At 41.7% G+C, this 19,725-nt stretch overlaps 1 protein-coding gene across 2 annotated transcripts in view; it reads right to left on the bottom strand.

The window, feature by feature from the left end:
- Celf2 (CUGBP, Elav-like family member 2) overlaps positions 1 to 19,438 on the bottom strand; it is a gene marked incomplete at its 5' end in the record, with an annotated part of 179,116 nt that extends 159,678 nt beyond the window's left edge. For both annotated transcript variants that reach the window (NM_017197.4, NM_001083586.3), the window contains 3 exon segments: positions 1,676 to 1,874; positions 17,018 to 17,029; positions 19,428 to 19,438. In NM_017197.4, coding sequence (NP_058893.2) covers positions 1,676 to 1,874; positions 17,018 to 17,029; positions 19,428 to 19,438 — 222 coding nt within the window.
- Between the last annotated feature and the right edge of the window lie 287 nt (positions 19,439 to 19,725).

Raw genomic sequence — 19,725 nt, 5'->3', positions numbered from 1 at the left:
GTTCTCAGTAGATGCCGGATACGACACACAAGTGCCTCAGAGCTCCCATATTTGGTTTCTCTCCCTATTCAAGAGCTTGAGCTTCTTAATTACTTAGAAGAGCCAATGAACAGAAGTTGACAAGGTGTATAGTCTCCATGTAGTCTGGATAAGTACGGCTCGGAGGAACACATGGTAAGCCATACACAGAATACATCTGAGTGGGAGGAAGGTCCATGCATTACACTATCTCCCGTGTACAGGATAGTATGAAAACACTACAGTGAACTCCTAATTTGTGTGGAAAACATCTCAACAGTCATGAGGTCTCTAATGTAATTCTTATTTCTGTGGTTTTACATTTTACTGATTTTAGATATTAGAGTCTACTTATCTAATTGTAGGCAGTATTATCTGTAGAGACAACATTCTAGTCTTTTTAAAACAGCTGTAATGTTAAATAGTATGTGGGGGGCTCCTTTTTTTTTTTTAAATAAAAGCTGTGGGCTTTTAAATTCCTTTAAAAAGCTCCCCAAAGTCCAGTAGACTTCAGCACCATAGAGATCAGGAGACAGTCCAGCACGTCACAGGATTACAGAACATTCGTCTTAAAATTTTCTTATTCTTTTATTTTTAAAAGGCTCAGAAATAGTACAAGGTAAGGTTGATGTGCCTAACTAGAGTACATACAAGTGGGAAGATGAGCCCCCTTTTACAAGATGCATATAAAACTAAAACAACAAGCTGGGAAGGAATAGTAAAGCCCAGAAAAAAAGGAACTGTGATACCCACGGGAGAGGCCCTGAGGAGAGAGACTGAAAACAGAACAAAATCGCTAAAGCAAAAAGGTTAGCATAGCAACAGAAACCAAGTGGTAGCAGCAGAGGAGGATTTTAGTCCATACAGAGCTGACAACGTAGGACTTAAAAACACAGAAGCACCAACCAAGTTCTTGGCCTCTATTTTAATAATCACAACCTCCACCCAATCACCATTATCTTAAAATGGAGGCAGTAACAAGCCCTGAACTTTTCCCTTTAATCTCACCTCTGGCGAGAGTGTAAGCCTTGACTATTCTGAAGGTGTGTTAACTGTCTCCTGCCGCTAGGGCACCACCCCTTGTGCCAGTAGGCACAGTTCTCTTAGTGATCTCTGCTGCCCCCCAAGAATGGGCATCTGTCCTCAAGGTGAAGCCTTTCTCTACCCCACCAGCGGCACCACACTGTTTGCAGGTCATTTCAAGGTCTCTACAGCTATGGAAAAGTATAATGTACTTGTGTACCTGAGAAATCATGAAAAGGTAGTATAGAAAGAGTTGGCTCCTGAATTACACGGCTAAGAATGCTGTTCCTTAGAGCAGCAGCAACTCCGCCCTGGAGACCACAATGCTTAGAACGTGACCTCATAGGAGCGGATCAGGAGACCACAAAAAGCTGGGCAGCATTCCTGCCCTGCTCCTCCGGTACCACCTGTCCCAGCAGGCGGGAACTCTGGGAGGAGCCCTGAGGCACAGCAAGAACACCAGGGCTGGCAGCCCGGCTGCTCTCAGCCTGCCCTCCCTTCCTCTTTGTTGCCCTCCCTCTTGCATGCTGAAGGTTCTGGGATCTCTAGTCGGCCCAGGCGTGCCCACCCCAGTCACTAAACCCACCCTGACAGCTGGGCGACCCCTACCCCATGCGCCACATGCTTTTTGTACCTTTGCTCTGGGGAGGGTTCTGACTCCGGTCCCGGAGGACGTTGATCTGGTAGACAGCTCCATAAGGCTCAAAAAGTTCTTTCAGCTCCTTTTCTGACCAGGACCTAGGGATCTGTCCGACAAACATCTTAATGGCATCTGGGTCTGGCTGGTCGGAATGATCCAAAGCTCCGTTCATCTTGTTGGCTGTGCCGTTACTGTCAAAAAACGGAACCAGGAGCCAGAGTTAGGGCTTCAGGGTGAAGGACAGGAAGAAAAAATAGTGGGGGTTGGGGGTGAGAAGGCGGAAAGAGGAAGAGGAGCACAGGGGAAAGTGCCTAATGAGTCGTAGAAATGTGATGAACTAAAACAAAGCAGAGGCACCATTAGGTTGCTCTCAGCAGCGGCAGCGGCGGCGGCAGCGCGGTGCTTTCACTGTGTGCCGCTGCCGCTGCTGCTCAGCACTGACTCCAGAGCACAGGGCAGTGCCTGGCCGCCTGGTACCCAGGGCATGGGCATCTCAGGACCCAGGCCGCGGAGGCGGCTGTGAGTTAAGTGTGGGTCTCAATTGTGAAGGCTGCCATCAACACGGCACAAGTGAGCAGCAGCATTAGCAGCTAGCTCTGTGCTGGTTATCTGAGGAAGAAAGGCAGAGCTGGATTGCTGCTGGATTTCTCCCCCTCTCCCCCATTCCCCGCCCTTTTTCAGAGGTTTGGAAGAGAGGTGGTAATAATAAAGTCACATGGGAAGAAAATGAAACACTTGGCAGTCCATCAGATGACTAATGCAAGATGCTGGTGACGAATGGATTTCAGAGTGCGAGAGGCATCCATGTGTGCATCAAATTAGTATGTTGTTGCTGCTCAGAATGGCAAGCGCGCCAGCTATGCAGCTCGGAGCAGCTGATTGGCTGCTTGCACTGGAGACAAGGGCCAGAGCTGGGGGGGGGGGCAGGGGGGCTCCCCTTTAAAAAGCACATTGTTTATGGGACCCAAGCACAAAGGGCTTAATTCAGAGAGGCAAAAGTGATCTCAGAGTTGCTTGCTTTGTGTTGGGGGAAAAATACAGCACAGAAAGTTGAGTTCCTACTAAAGGACACTGAATATTTCAAATCTTTCACACTCCATAAATTGCTCTCTGTATATCTGACTTCCAGATGTTGCACTTAAGTTCTAAACAATCACACGTTTGGGAAAGAGAAGAAAAGGTCTGCTTTTTCTTTCCCAGCTTCAGTAAATATTTGGGGCGGATACGAAGAACTAAAGCATAAGCTTTTATGTCTTTCTTCCTGTCATTCCCAGACCCAAATTTTGGAGAGAATACTTGTCACAAGCCTGATATTATGAAGTCATTTCTTTTTACCTTGGACTTCCCCTCTGACAATAATAAAGCAAGCCAAATACCTTTCCTTCGTATCCCCCACCCAATACACTGTACACCCCAGGTCCTCTCTGTAGAACGCTAACTGCTTCTCAATACACCCTTCCTTCGTAGTGGGTGCTTAGCTCACTCTGTCAGTCTGTGGAAACTCGAAGCTCCTGAACAAGTGCAAAACCAGGAGCTCAGTAGCTGCAGCCTTCACTACTTAAGCAGGTCAGAGGGAAGACACACTAAACTGCAAATGGCAGGTGTGATTTCACTGCAGCCTCGGAGAAATACCAAAATGTATTAGATAAAGATCTTGAGCAGAGTTCCTTATTTCGTTGCAAGAAACAAACAGAAAGAACACTAAAGCTGCTGTAGCTCTAACCTCACTAGACATGAGCGCCCCACTCCCACCCCACTCCCACCCCACAGCACGCCTGCAATCTTTAGCATGGGAGAACTTGGGAGCCACGGAAGGCAGGCCCTGAACTATAGCCAACCTAATCTACAGTGACCACACATCCACACAGAAGCACAGCCCCTTAAAAGCTCAGCGCTCATAGAAAGAGAAAAACAAAACACCTCAAGTCAGATTAATTCAGAGAGGCAATGATATCAGACCCCCTTCACTAGTATTGCCTTGATCTCTACACACCTCTACCACCTGCCCATGTGACCACTTTGTTTTTTAATCATTGAAGTAAACAGACTATCTTAATGTTGAACATTTTTAGAGCATTCTCTAATCAGCCTCATTGTTATAAAAATGTACTACTGAATAAAATATTGAATACAAAATCTTTTTTCAACAATTCAGTTGTAATCCAATGCTTGTTTATATTAGCCTAGACCATTCTCTTGCTATCATGCACCTATCTTGTTCCCCATCACTGAGAACTCAATATTTAGCCTGTGGAGCTGTGATGGCTCAGGGTGGAGGTGGCACAGGCAGCTCTCTGCAGTAGAGCATACAATGTGTGTAGCACTTTGGAAGCTCAGAGTGTGGTAAGACTCAGTTTTGGGACAGGAAGGACTCGTGGTTATTGCTGCTGACAACCAACTAGATGAGAAGAGGAAGGTACTGCACAGGTCCTAGCTAACAGAAAGCGGAAGTTGGAGGATGACTAATACAGTGAAGTTAGGCTGCTGTATAGTTAGTTGTCTGATACCTAAACTTAGAGTTCTGGAGCAAGCACTAATTACTGTGCATACCGCAAATGAACATTCCTTTTATGCTTTCCCAAATAACAGAAACTAAGGGAGCCAAAGGAGGAGGAAAGCGGCACAGAAGGAGGATGCTCACTCCTTTGGTCTTCAACATGTCTCCCAGTCCCTCCTAGACACCCTTGAGCCTTACCATTCAGAGGGCATACAGAGCAGTGGCAAACACATGGCTCTGAACCCTGACATCATTGCCTTCTACCCATGCTACTCTGATCTTCAGATCCTTCACCCATAAAATGGCAACAACAGATACCATCACGTCATAGAGGCACATGGCCCAGAATAAATGTCTCACTATTCTCACTGTGTATACATTTCCTTTACACAGTCACAAGTGACTACCATAAATCTATCTTTTAAAAAATGCTTTTTCTTTTTTAAGCAAATGTACAGTACTTACAAAGATTTATTTATTTTATATTTATATGAGTACACTATAGCAGTCTTCAGACACATCAGAAGAGGGCATCAGATCCCATTATAGATGGTTCTAAGCCACCATGTGGTTGCTGGGAATTGAACTCAGGACCTATGAAAGAATAGTAAGTGCTCTTAACACGTGAGCCATCTCTTCAGCCCCATAAATCTGTTTTTTAATTAAAAAAGTTTTGGTGTAAATCCAAACATGACTCATCCTTAGTAACAGGGTGTCAATACTATGCTATGCACTTTACTTTTTAAAAATTGGTTTTGGTTCCGTTTGTTTGCTTGTTTTTCAGTCTTACTTTGTAGACCTGGGTGCCTGGCCTGACCAGGCTCTATAGAGCAGCCTGACCTTGAACTCACAGAGATCTACTCGCCTCTGCTTAGCCAGAGCTAGGACTGCATGGGTGAACAACCACACACGTCAGGGCTTTACACTCGACCCTCAAGACAGCCCTATGAGAAAGTCGTAGTCTTCAAATGCCAATCTGAGAAATAAGTTCCCTTGATAAGGGCACCAGATTATGAACTATAGTTAGAATCCCAATCTATGCCCCTGGGCCCCAAAGTGCAAAGTATTTCTAATCCGCCATGTGACCAAACATTCTCTACAGCATGGCTTGAGTGGAATACAGACAGCTCAAAACATATCAAAGATCAAGCAAGTCCTACTAGGTTTCTTGAATTGCACACCCAAATAAAAACAGGAATGCTGGAAAAATTTACACACACCACTCCTCTACCTGTGGGAAACACGTAGCCAAGTACCCAGTGTATAAGCCTTTAAGGGTGCTTTGAAACCCATATCTTCTCAACTACCACATTGGATCACCATCTGTCTAGAGCCTTTCTTCTCTACTTCTACGGAGTCATTTGACTGAGTAGCTACCACGTATCCTTTTTGCATCCCTTCTTGTCTGCCATTTTGCAAATGATCATATGGGGAGTATACAACAATTCTGTGTGTAAGGAAATCCAGTTGTATCTAGTATGAACTAAAACCACCACCAAACACTCACAATCAAAAAATTGTATTTGGGCTGTTCATATGACTGACTCTCTCTTATTATTACTGGATCTTGATATATAAAAAAATTTGATAACTTTGTTTTAATAACCTTAACTTTTCCTTTGGACTTTGAAACCTTTTCTCTTAGCTGAAGAATATTTCTCTTGGCAATCTGGTCACTTTGTTTTCTCATGTGGTTGTAGGTATAGAGACTTCTGAGTTAGCCAAAGATCATGTGTTAGTCAGGTTTTAAGCTAAGCTTTTGGGGGTTCTTGCCTGGGACCATAGATAGCCAAAGTACTTGTCATAGATTAGTATAGATACGTATATCCCCATCTGAACAAAACCCTCTACTAAGAGCTTTGTCAGAAAAGAGCTGATTGACTTAGCAAACCAGGACTAGCTTGCTTTTCTTCATCCCCTACCTTCCATGGAACATAGTGTAGTGCCTTTTATAGTGTAGAACTTTAGATTCAAACCCAAATAGTATTAATAGAGGGCCTACCCTCTGCCAAAAACCTTTGCACCTGACCCACACTTTGTATCTGACCCACACTATCATAATAGCTCTAGTTGGAATCATATTCACTTTGGAAATGAAGTAAAGGAGGGCCACAGAAGTAAGGTGCCTTTTCCCAATGTAATACCTGTAAGGACTCACACTGTAAAACATGGACACAGTCAGATCTAAAAGCCATTGTCTTCCCTTCTTCCACCAACTAGACTTCTTTAGAGAAACCGTGAGGCAGTAGTGTTTCACGAGGACTCCGTGACCACTTTCAGACCTTGGACACAGACATATACGTCTCTGGGCACCTTGCCTGAAAACTTCAACAAGACCCTGAATACCAATTTTGTTTTGCCCTTGGCAAAGAACCTACTCTAAGATTCCTCTAGGACAGGTGCCAAATGGAACGAGAGCATAAGTCAGAGAGCATGAGGCCAGGGGACACTGCTGGCATGAATCTCAGAGTCAAGATGAAAACTAAGGATGCTGGGAGGGCGGGGCGAGTGCTCACACTTTGCTTCTAGCACTGCACTGACCTACTTCCCTACTCCATTTTCTAGTAAAAAGAAGTCAGATCAATAGAGAACATGCAAAACCATCTGTGGTTCCTCTGAGAATGCAAAGTATCATTAAATATGAGCGGTTCAATGTATTATTATTATTAACTTCAGGAAAACATTTTATAAAGCCTAAAAAGTTTCAAGTTTCCTTTTCAAGACTGGAAACAAAGAAACAGATTTCTGATTTTGTATTTTCTCCTGTATTTGTTTTCTACATTTAACTTCCTTTATCTCTAAAACAAAAACAAACCAAAAAACAAAAGCAAAACAAAAAAGCAAGAGCAACAAACTTACAAAATAGCTGTGATAAATTCCAAGTACCAATAAATACTCATATTAACGAACTAAGCCAAAAATGCTATGTAAAAAAAAAATAGTCTCTGAATACCTTTGCCTAAAAATAGCTGATCTTCTCGGTGTTAATAAATAATAATATTGTTCTTAACTTGATATTTGTTTGCTGTTTATCTTACTGCTTTTAGTTCTTGGGATGATGTACATCAGTTCAATTCAAGACTGTGCGGGTAGAAATGCTCCCTATCTTGTCTCTATGTTCCTATCACCAGCATACTTCAGTGTCTCTATGTTCCTATCACCAGCATACTTCAGTATGCTAGGCAGTAGCTACATATTACTAATGAGTTCTGAACTATGGCTAAGGCAACTATAAAACAAATTCTTATTAATTTTATCTACATAGCCCTAGGAAGAAATATACCCCTTCTCATTCTTTTAAAACACTGATTAGAGTTGAGACTCACCTAAACATATTATTCTGAGGGAGCCATTTTGAAAATGTTATTAAAGCTCAGTTATGTAACTACAAGCAGACGATGGGCCAATGGAGCTGGCCTTGGCTCATGATCGATCTAACTGTGTGCCCTCAAGGAAAATTCAACAACCCCTCTGTGCCTCACTCATCCTACTTGTAAACCAAAGGGAACAAAAGTTGTTGATTTAACTTTATTTAAATATAAAACATAATAGATATGTGACTATAATTTCTACAAAAAAGCTATAAGAAATACTAATTCAAATAAATACTTGTATTAATGTTCAAAAATATGCTATCTTGAGTGTGTTTGGTTATGGTTTGGATGCAGAGAATGACTTACTGAAAAGATTAATTTAGACAGTATGCCCAGCTGCTTGAAACTTTGGTATAATTCCACATCCTGTGTCTGATTTAATCCCCAAAGCGCATAGGCATCTACACACAGGCCAGAGCGTTGACAAGTGTCATGTACGCTGTGGGGAGGGAGCAACACAGGCTTACATGAAACCGTGAGTGGCCAACTGTCAAGGGTGTGACCAAAGAGCCATCTCTTGCAACCTGTCCCACCGTTCTTCATAACAAAATGAGCTGCAACCTTATCATTTCAAGTCAGCTGACAGAGCCACTCTTTAAATGGGTTTAGGACTCATTTGCTAATGTCACTAGTACTTAAGAGATAGCGCACAAAAGACTAGGTTGTTTGGTTGTCACTGCAAACTATCCAAGACAGAGCTGCATAGGGCAGTAGGACTGACAATGTGCCTGGTGCCTTTGGGAGGCCACAGGACAGTGCTGCTGCCTGAAATTCAGCAGCACGAAAAGTCATCTGCACTGCCCATCTGCTTGGTGGCAGTCAGGAGCCAGGCAAACACACCGTACAGAGCCTTCAGAAGTCACGACTACCCACACGTGTCCACACTGTGGCAAGGCTGCGGGTAGTTGAACACTTTATTAAATTTAGACCTCTCTGGATATCAATTATATCATCAATAAGATGTAACAATCACGATGCTCCTGAATTTACTTGTCAATACTGTTATCACTTACCAGGTATGACAAAACCTTTTGAATTACATCATGCCCATTACAAAGTAAGAGCTAGATTCTCTGCGGTTAAATGGCACTGTATCAGCAACCAAAAACTTCATGGATGATTAACTGGAATAAACAATACTCAAAATATCTGAAGAAGATAAAAATTCTTTTCTGATGATAAAATTTTAAGTAAATTAGCTTGTGTTATTCTGAAGAAAAATTCAAGGTTACTTTATGTACACATACATACATACATGTAATACTGCTTGTCCATACCTTTTTTTTTTTTTTAACAAAAAACAAGAGGAAAAGAAATGCTGCATGGAAGACACCCAGAGGTTGGCCTGTTGCATGACCCCCCCCACAGCAGGAACTACTCCAGTGTGGTTGAGAGCTGGGAGAGAAAGGGTTGATGGGTTTGAGCACTCTGAAGAGAGGTGGAGCTGCAGACACAAGAGTGGAGAGGAACACCTGAGCAGAGATGCCTGTCCTGCAGCTTGGGGTCACCGTGAGGTTCTTTCTGGCCTGTGGTGCCTTGTCTGAGTTTACGGCCCTGCAGCAGTAGGGGTCTGTCAATATCCATGGCTCACATTACCGCCAAAGGCCATGGGGACATCCCAGGACTAGGCTGCCACCTAGGACAATGCTGATGCCCAAGGGTTTCGCAGAGTTGGCCCCGACTCTCACTGGCTGCAGCACTCTGGAAAGTTGGACCCATACCTCCCATGGACAGCACAGTAGAGCTAGCCCTGGTGGCATGGGTGTGGGTGAGCCAGCCCCAAGGGCATGAGAGCCAGAGAGTTGGCCCTTCCTGGTGCCAGCTAGGGCACTGAGTGAGCTAGCTGGGACAGAGCTGGAGGGCTGGAGATGGTGGTGTGAGTGTTGAAAAGCTGCCAGGCTGACCGACTCCGCTACTACCCAGGCCCAGATCCAGGGCTTTGAGTTGGCCCATCAACCACCTACCCCATCTACCTGGACATAAGAAGGGGCTGGAGCAAATGAACTGAAAGCAACTTGGGACCTGCTGGATTCTCCATGACTCAGGAAAGCAACAGGACATCTGAGGGGCGTCTCGGTGAGGATCCACTACTGACAGGGTAGCAGATGCCAGAGGCCTCGAACCAGACCAATGACGCATTCAATGAACATTTGCAAGTAAAGGTGTGTGAACAGAAGGTATGTTACGTGACACACTATAGCTTCCACAATGAGATATGGGCTTTTGTTTCTGTTTTATTATTTTTTTGTTGTTTTTTGGGTTGGGGAGGTTGCAAGGGCAGAGGGTGGATATGAAGGGATGGGGAGATAGAGTAGGATTGAGGGAAAGATTGGGGAGATAGAGTGGGATTGGAGTGCATGATGTGAAATTCACAAGGAATCAATAAAAAGTTTTAAAAAAAAGTATACAGGACATTATTTTCTTTCACAAGCAACTTACGACTTAGAAACAAGACGTTTGTCATGGATGTTTTACTAAGTTAATACTGGATTGTATTTGGTCAGAGATCTGAAAGCCATACATCTGTCATCAGGGTAAAAGTAACCATGACTCACAGGGAACGGTTCTTTAGAAAAGGTCACAGAATACCAGCATTTGGACTCACCAAGTGAAAGGAAAACCTGATTACCTTATCTCCATTTAACTGCTAGTAAAAAGCAGAAAGCTGGAAAACCCCTACAAAGAAGCAAATTTGAGGCATGCAGGGGGCGCATGATGGCTGAACACACAATAACCCTTGCTGGGAAGGCGGCAAAGCACTGGCTGCAGACCGCCCTCAGTGGAAATCTCGTTTCCCTGCTGTGATTTGTCAGAAATTGTTTCGTGGACTTTGGGGCTAGAGCAGAAGGCATTTTCACTAGGCTGATAGGTGTTTCTGATGAATGTTTAGAAATGGCACCAGGGAAACAATCATTTCAAACAACAGATACAGAGGCCCTCACCTTTCCAAAGTGCAGAGACTCACACTGACACACCCTCTGGTGACAGCCAATGCTTCCACTTTAAGGGGCGGAAATTCCTCAGGCTGTCAATTGAGAGTGTCTTCCCAGTTTGCTTTACTTGCTCATACCTGACTGCTGGATGTGCCTGTCTACTGTGGGCAAGAGATTGAAATGGCTCTTTGGGAAGACTGAGAGGCAATTAGTTTGACTACCAATGAACTGAAAATTAAGATTGTTAGGAAATGAAGATGCATACTGCAGGAAATCAATGTGGGTTCAGACTTTCCAAAATGAACACTGATGTTTTTTTTCTTTTACTCCCTACCTCACCTATGTATAATCTAACTTAAAAGCAACAAAATAAATAAAAAAAGATAAATGATGCACAAAAGAGGGAGAAACAATATAGCCATAATGTCTGGTTTCCTGCAGACTAGGTTTTAGCAGGTGTGACTCTCAGGGAAAACAATTCCTGCTATAGCCACTAGTGAAACTAGTGCCTGGATTTATTCATATATAAGACAGCTACCAAGAAAGCCTAACATCAACCCATACGCACTGCACACATGCGGCTAGCCAAGTCTTAAGATTGCTCTATGGAGAATTCAAATGCCCTACAGGATATTACCACACAGTGCTGTTCATTTCTTCCCGTTCTTGTTTTCATTTTTATAATCTGTGTGTATAGTGTGTATGTGGGTGCATGCTTACATGCTTGTGTGGGTGTATGTACTTATGTACATAGTATGGGTACTTGCATGGTGGGTATGGAGGGCAGAGGTGTATGTTTGATGTTTTCCTCACTGTCTTACTTTAACAAAGTTTTCTTTCTTTATCTATTTATTTATAGTGTAAGGTATATGTGTATATATATGTATATATTATATGTATATATGTATATATATGTGTGTATATATATATGTGTATATATATATATATATATATATATGTGTGTGTGTGTGTGTGTGTGTGTGTGTGTGTGTGTGTATACATGTCGGTACCGGTGTCACAGTATGCATGAGGCTGTGGGGAGGTCAGAAGGTATGTGTACATGTGTATATATGTTGGTACATGTGTCACAGTATGAGTGAGGATGTGGGGAGGTCAGAAGGTGACTTGAAGAGTTGGCTTTTCTCCTTTTACTATGTATATCCTAGGGATCAAATTCAAGTCACCAGACTTTTCAACAAGCACTGTTAGCTAATGAGCCATCCATCTTGCTTCCCACTTTATTTTCTGACATGGAGTGTTTCACTGAATCTGGAACTCATTGATTCAGCTAGGCTAGCTGGTCAGCCAGCTCCAGGGATATGCCTGGTTCTGCCTCCCTGGTGCCATTGTTACAAATACATGCTGCTGCACCTGTTGAGTGTGCGTGTGCATGCATGTGCCCCAGGAGCACTTCATCCTAAGCATGCAAGTGTAACCAAAGGCTGTGGGCCAGGAGGAAAGAATTCTGGCAGATTCCTGGCTGAGAGGCTGGTCACGTGTGCTGCTGGCTTGTAAAGGGTAATAGGCTAGCCATTTAACCAATGCTTACGGTGTGTATCCTGGAGTCTATGATACAAAGCCATTCCTCTAGCTACATTTCCCTTTTACCCTCCGCCAAGTTGTGGATAAGGTACTCTCTCTTACTAAGCCTTTTCCGCAGCACCACCATGAAGTTCTGTGCTGTACTAACTATATGGGTTCCATCCTCCTGGTCCATCTGAGCTCTGAGAACAGTAGGTATTTACTTAGCAAGTATGGAGCACAGACTGGATGCTTCCTCTTGCTCTGACTTCTTCCATTCTCTGACCACTGAGCATACAGAAACAATAATTAACTAAACCCTACTCAGGGATAGTGTGAAACTGAAATTCTTGAAAACAGGGATGTCTTACTCAATTAGAGCTGCAGTAAATATGCAGTGACTCTTACAATCAGACATTATTCACAGCGCTGAGGATAAACCTATTAGAAAAATGAGAGGTTTTATCCTGGCGAGTGACATAAAGTAAGTAAAAAATGTTATATCAGAAATAACATTTCAGTTGGGAAAGTCAGTCAGGGAGGCGAGTATTGAGTACAATTTTGACATGAATAAGATAGTCGGGGAGGCTTTATCTGGAATTCTAATGTTATTCTAGTTTATTTTCAGTACATACTTCTACGAATAAAGTGACCTAGAAGGCAAGAGTCTTAAAGGCTGTAAATATTAAATATCATATGATCGTACCACCATAAAATCATGCTATCCCATATAGTACTGTTCCGCGAAATCTTAGTAGCTAGCGCTTTTAATACCAAAAAGGACGTAGTGATTTGCAAATTTATATCTGTTCTTTCCAATAAGAAATTATCTTTAGTATCTTAAATGATGAATAAAAATGATTTAATATCTTAAATCATCAATAGGTTTTGGTATTTACTTGTTTCTAAATATATATACCATCGGATCTAACTCCCTAAACAAACAGAATTAAAATGAGACTAAATGTGTTAAAACGCAGTGGTTCTTATACTGAGACAGAATATCATTATATAAAAATTCCCCCCAGATAATTTTTGAGACATTTCTTCATTTTTTGACATTACATCTGGCACAGTGAATACAGATGATCATGTGTTTATATATCTGTGTAAGTGCCTTTCCTAAATACAGCCAGATGGAGTCTTTCAGAATGAAATTAATTTTAAATTAATTCACTCTGGACCTACTCCAGTTCTATGACTCTTTGCTTTGAGACAGCAGCCAAACCAATGTGAAGTCATGAACTTGAGAGAACTAAGGTTCTTCAACATCAAGGGAAAAATTAGTATAACTACTGTTGTTACTTTCACCTTAAAGGAAACTATTCCTACACCATCACAAGTTGGCAGATCCTGACTGAACAATACTGAATTGGGGCAAAATGAGGTAAAATTTTCTTTTGGGTTGAAATGAGATCGTGGCTAACACTACATTCGATATTCATAATGACTTGAGAGGATTCCAGTAAAGATCAGTATCATTATCACTGACATCACAGCTGAAGATGTTGTAATAAGATTGCCGTACAGGCTGAGTCAGGTACCACTGTGACAGGAGAGAACACGTCCCCTGTCTCCAGCCGCAGCTATAGAAGGAACTATAAACAAACGTCACGACGCTTTGCTTGCTGTCAATCTTGGCGGATGCCTTTATTATCATACTTGCTTCAATTGCAATTTAGGTTGCCATGGAGACACAACAGTCAGTTCCAGAAAATTATGAGATAAATGTCAGGCAGCGATAACAGTGTTCATGAAGCTTCAGTGACAAGCTGCTCTGTGCTTCAATAATAAGCCTATCCTCTATTAACATATGTGGGCCTGCCACAATCCAGGAGAGAATTAAAAATTAAATATCTATCTATATTTAAAAAGGGGAAGAGATCACTCCAAATATAGCTTACATCTCTATGGTGGGTAAATTAGACATATGGTGTCATATTTTTCAAATATATGGCTATGGTAGAAATTTTTATTTTGGGAAATAAGACATCTACTAATTCTGACCATGACACTTGAAGAGCTTTCAAGAAATCACCACAACTCAAGGTACCTGAACGTGTACAACCACCTATTCTTCTCTGTTCTAGATTAGTAGCTAATCAACTGGGTCATCAGTATCCTGAATTAGCCTAGAATGCTCTACAGCCAAGGATATTCCACTGAAATTTTAGCAGGTCAAAAATTATAATTGTGGATCTTTAAGAATTTGATGCATTCTAAAGATACATTCTGAAGATGGGGGCTAAAATTACACCACCAAGGGAATGATTCTATGAAATAAGACTGAAGGGAAAATAAATTTCATTTTGGGGAATAGGTATAAATATTAATTAGGATTGAGGCACATTTTAAATGTTATACTCAAAAATATCCTTTCAGGAGTCTTAGTTAAAGGGAGGAGTCAAATTAAAGTGGTTAAGTTAAAGGTGGTATTTTACAAACCAAAAATACAGACCTGCTCACTGAGTCTCTCCTGCACAGCAGATGCTGTCCATGCCACCCAGCACTGGTATTTAACTGATATTATTATTAATAGGGAATGGCATATCTCTCCCTGACTTTAACAGTATTTACTGACTTCACTGTTGTGTGTCATTGGGTATAGGTCACAGTGACCACACACTGTCACTATCTGCAAGTGTTTCATTGTTTAGTAGCTCATACAATCCTACATCCAAGGTCCTAAACAAGATGTGCTTGTTTTTCCGTTCAAAGTTTGGTTCATTCTAAAATTAACGTATGAGTAATTTTTCTGGGGCAAGCCTACAGTTCTACTTTAGGAGCAACAGGCTGAGTAAAACCTCCTGGGACTCACTGTCACTCTCGGGTCCTTATACTCTTAGGAAGAAAGTTAAGAGGAATCAAACCTAAAGCCTAGGATATAAAGGCTACTGTGCTAGGGGCCACACTTCTAGCATCACTTACATCCAAGTACAAGTTCTTGCTTCTCACACGGTATTTCCCCATTTAGACTGTTCTTGTGTCAGCTCCACATGCCTCTTGTAGGTCACATAGTGCAGCTTCCCTTTCAGAGGTGTGCTGTGTGAGCAGGGTGAGATTCAGCAGGAAGTAGAGAAAGGAGGAATGATGTCACCTGGAGGCCCCAGCTACTTTTCCCAGTTAGACTTGGATCTGTTTTTTTCAGTTTGGTTCATTTCATCATGAGACCCGAGAAGTCAGAGATAGATTTAAAGGTCTGCTCTATAAGAACCTTCCTCAGGAGCCTGGAAAGTGATGCAGAGATCAAAAGCACCTGCTCCTTATATAGAAGACACAGGTTCAGTTCCTGGTACCCATATGGGGGCTCCTAACAATCCATAACTCCAGTGTCAAGGGATCCTACACTCTCTTTTGACCTCTGTGTGTATACAAGATGCATGTGATATACAGATACATTTGCAAGTGAAAACACTTATACATATAAATAAAATCAGTTTGAAAAATTTTAAGAAGCTACCTCAATTCCTTTTTAGTATAAAAGCTGCAATGATCTTTTGAATGCCTTGTAGCCAAGCTGAACAATAAGTTTATAATACTGGAGTATCTGCAGGAGCCATATACTCATACACTTCAGAGCCCAAAATTCTACCAACTCACTCAACCACTAGAGATAGCCTTTCCTCAAAGAAAATTAAACACAAACCACGCCAAATACTATGAAAAACAATAACAAAATCCTGTAACAGGTTCCCTCTATACTTACTGGATGATTTTCCTGCTATCTATTCATGAAAACGATACAGAAGGAAAAATAATTCAGAAGCACACACATAACCCAGGAGAGTGGCCCTATGACTGCCGTGCAGGTTCACACTGGTGGTGTGAACGTAGGGAACACACAGGAAAAGTTGCGATAATGGAATTTAGAATTTAGAACTTCCAGCTGTAAATTAAAGTCCACTATTACTACAACTGGATAAGGAAGCTTGAGAGATCAGATGGTGAGCAAGATAGCTAAAGGGGTGCTCACCTGGGAGTGGACAGCAATGAGAGGGATCAAAGATGAGGAGCTGACTCTAATTATGTGTCCATACCATCACGCACACCGAAAGCTTGTTTCTGAGATATCTACATAGAAATGTCATTAGTGACCCAAAGAATGACAAACTTCAAGAGTAGCCTGTCAATGGGTCACCTTACCAGAGTTCAGAATAAGAGAGTATAAAAACGCAGGTGAGAGGAGAACATGAGCTAACTTAGAAACACTGGGAACAGTATTAAGGCCGTGCTCAGAGGGTGCAGAGCCCCAGGGGTTTTGGCCAATACTTCAGGAAACCAAACCACCTCTGCCCACTGTACTTATATTGATTGACACTGGGTTTATAGAATAGACTCAGGCTTTGGGACATTCTCCCCAAGAGAGGTAAAACCTAAAAAACTGTAGATGTAGATGTGTGGAAAAACAAAATCTCATCAGCTAATGAAGATGGGTGATCCAGTTAACACATACATCGACCATTTATTTATGTGGGGATGCAGGGCCTTGTCACACTTAGCACACAGGAGCTTCCTCCTGTGTATAGGCTCTAGCAAGGATGCACTTTCCCTGTGAGACTGCACAATTGTTTACTCAGGTAGTGTTTAGTTCCCTAACTAACCCCTATTGACAGGCTACTACGAGTTTGTTTGGAGTTTTGTTTTTTGGTTTTGTTAGACAATTGATAATAAGAATAATTTGGTCAAAATAGGTATTGCTGTTTTCTTATTAGGAAAAACATTGAAAACTCTGGTAGAGAGAATTATTGTGAAATAAATTAAGGAGCTACTTATGAATGAGATCATATATTATTAAAACTACTCAGAATGTGTTCTTAATTTAAATAAAGGTAGTCATTTTAACAAAACCAAGTATACCAAGAATGAGGAAGGACAGGATGTTATTGTAACCCAAGATATAGAAAGTGGATTGCTTTGTCAGCAGCCAAGAGGGTATTACACTGCCCTTGACTTTTATTAAAATTCATGTATGGCTCTACTGCTGGCTAGGTCCAGCTTCAATTATTCACAGCTCCACATCTCTACTGGTTAAAGATAGAAGGAAGCAAGACATCGGGTAAAATGCACTTCTAATATTTACCCTCGGTCTAATATTTTTAGATCAGTCAGTGAAAGCACTTTTTTGTGCTCTGTATTGGGTAAATGAAGGCAAAGACCATTCCTGGTAAAACCTAAATAACAAACAATGCAACACAGCCCAGAGGGCCTGGTGCTGATTAACTCTACTGTGGCTGGAATACCTACCAGCTGTTAGGCTGATTCTTATGTGGACATAATGCGTGCACTCCGGAAGCATGCGGAGTCCATTCCAGAGTTAACTAAATTCTCATTATGCACATGATGGGCCTTTCTATTGAACTCTCACAGATAAAGTTGCACAAGGTTTTGGTAGCTCTGCAGGTGCTAAGCTGTAGCATTCCTTTAACATAAAATCTATTTTAACTTCACATAGGTCTATGACCTCACTGACACCTTAGGCTGCTCTTCTCTCAGAGACAGAGAAACCTCTCTGCTAACGCTGTCCCATTGGTCCTAGTGACAGAAAGCAGGCCCTGTGAATGAGCCCCAGCAATGATGTGCTTGGCATTTTTTACAGGCTTACAGACGGGTACTCACAGAAAGGGATTTCAAGTGACATAGTACTACATAACCCCCACTCTAGGAGATGAAGATAGTCATCAGAACAATCTTCTCCTAACAAAAGGCAAACAATTCTTTAACCTCCATTCTACATTCAGGACAAGAGAGATCCATTTTCATCATATGTACTGTGTTGTGCTTATGAAACACTGAACCCAATCATTTTCACAGGCTTGGTCTACTAACAAAGACATCCTCACTGATAATCATTGAAGTCACACTCAAAAAGACTTATAGGGACAAACTTTGCATAAGTATTTTATTTTTTAATGACTATATAAAATCTCTTGGGGATTATCATGTCAAAAGAATGAAGAAAAAGAGAGGGGGGGAGAGATGAAAACAGCATTACTGTTTAATTTCTTCTACCTTTGAATAAAAAATCTTAATAAGAGAGTATTTTAAACATCTAGAAACTATAACAGCATCTCCATAGATTGTCCAGCCATTGGGTTTTGTTAGTACCAATACTGTTGATAGCATTGCACAAGTTCAAGGCTAGCCAGTGTAGTCACCTGACTGCAAGTATTTTTCATGAAAGCAAACACTTAGAAATCTCAAGGAATAATTTCCTTAAATTATCTCCCCTTTCTTATTCCTATGTATATTTTTAGTTATTTGCTTATTTCTATTTTATGTGTATAATGTGTTTTTGCCTGCATTTATGTCAGTGGAACACATGCATGTAGTGTCCACAGAGGGCAGAAGATGGCGCTGGAGCCTCTGGAACTAGTTACAGCTGGTTTGGGCCATCAGATGAGAGCTGAGACTCAAAGCCAGGTCCTTTGGTAGAGCAGTTAGTGCTCTTTACTGTTGATCCATCTCTGCCCTCCACCCCGCCCCCCATGTAGCATGTGGGGAAAGGAGCATCTGAGGGACATCAGAAGTTGAATAGGCCAGCCATCTTTCTTGGTTCAAGTACAGATCTAACCTAATGATTACTAACAACTGTAATCAACATATTGTATCTTCTCACTATCATTTTGAACAGCCACATTTACCAAGTCAACACCTCCTCTTCTGAATATGGATTGCTGATGAACTGCTTTACATTGTACCTAAGGGTATCACAGAGCTCAGCAAAGATAATACTTTATGGAAGAATATAGTTAGATATGTGGCTATGAATTGTAAATTAAAGATGAGGTATCCAATGTCATAGAGAGTCAAGGGCCTTTGGCCTTGGAGGAAAAGGATCCTGAAAAGACTTCTTAAAGAAGACTGTAAGGAGGAGTCCATTCTTTAAGGAAGTAAACAGCAACAATCTCCAGAGGGCAAGAGGCTCATCAGGGAACCATAGAATGTGGCTTAGAGATGCAGTGAAATTTCCAACTCACTGTCAGTGGAATTTAACTCAGCCAGTGGAGGATGAACCAGAAGATAGACATACCACACAAGGGACAACAAGCAGAGAGGGAAAGATGAAGTTCCCAATTGATTCTCACAATAATCTTTCCTTTACTGTGTACGTTTTAAATGTTCATATCTGGAACACATATACTAATAAGCATAGCTTATTTTTTTGTACTCTATTTTAAAAAGACTTATTTTTATTTTTAAATACCCTTAGTGCCAGCTCTGATAGTACATGTCTGTAATCAGGAAACCAAGTTCAGCCTTTTGGTCACAAAGTGAATCTGAGACCATTCTGGCTTCTGTGAGACCTTGTCTAAAACAAAACAAAACAAGTCCAGAATAAGGACAAGAACAAGAGAACTAGTGTTATTATGTTACATACACACTGCCTACAGGACACAGAACAATCAGCAGAAACCAACCACCAAGCTTTCTACTGCCTCCTTTAATAGTGCCAGACAGTAGCAAGTGGGGTGGGGTAGAGGGAGTAACCTGTACCAGCACTGGGCTCTAAAACTACAGTACTGGCCTACCAGGCAAGAAGTCCCCAGCAGTGCAGGAGTGGCATGACTGTTATAGACAGCTAAGTGCACTTTGACTGAATTTGGAGTCTGAGCCATACAAGGGATTCTAGGCTGGCACTGCAATCTAGGTCAGAGTTCCAGTGATGACAACTGAGGAGGTCACAGACACTAGGGTAGAACCTATTATTTGAAGTTTCAT

Source organism: Rattus norvegicus, chromosome 17 (genome assembly GCF_021556685.1).
Source record: "Rattus norvegicus strain SHRSP/BbbUtx chromosome 17, alternate assembly SHRSP_T2T, whole genome shotgun sequence".
Classification (NCBI taxonomy): Eukaryota; Metazoa; Chordata; class Mammalia; order Rodentia; family Muridae; genus Rattus; species Rattus norvegicus.
The sequence above is the reverse complement of the archived record's forward strand: the minus strand, read 5'-3'. Positions and strand labels throughout refer to the sequence as shown.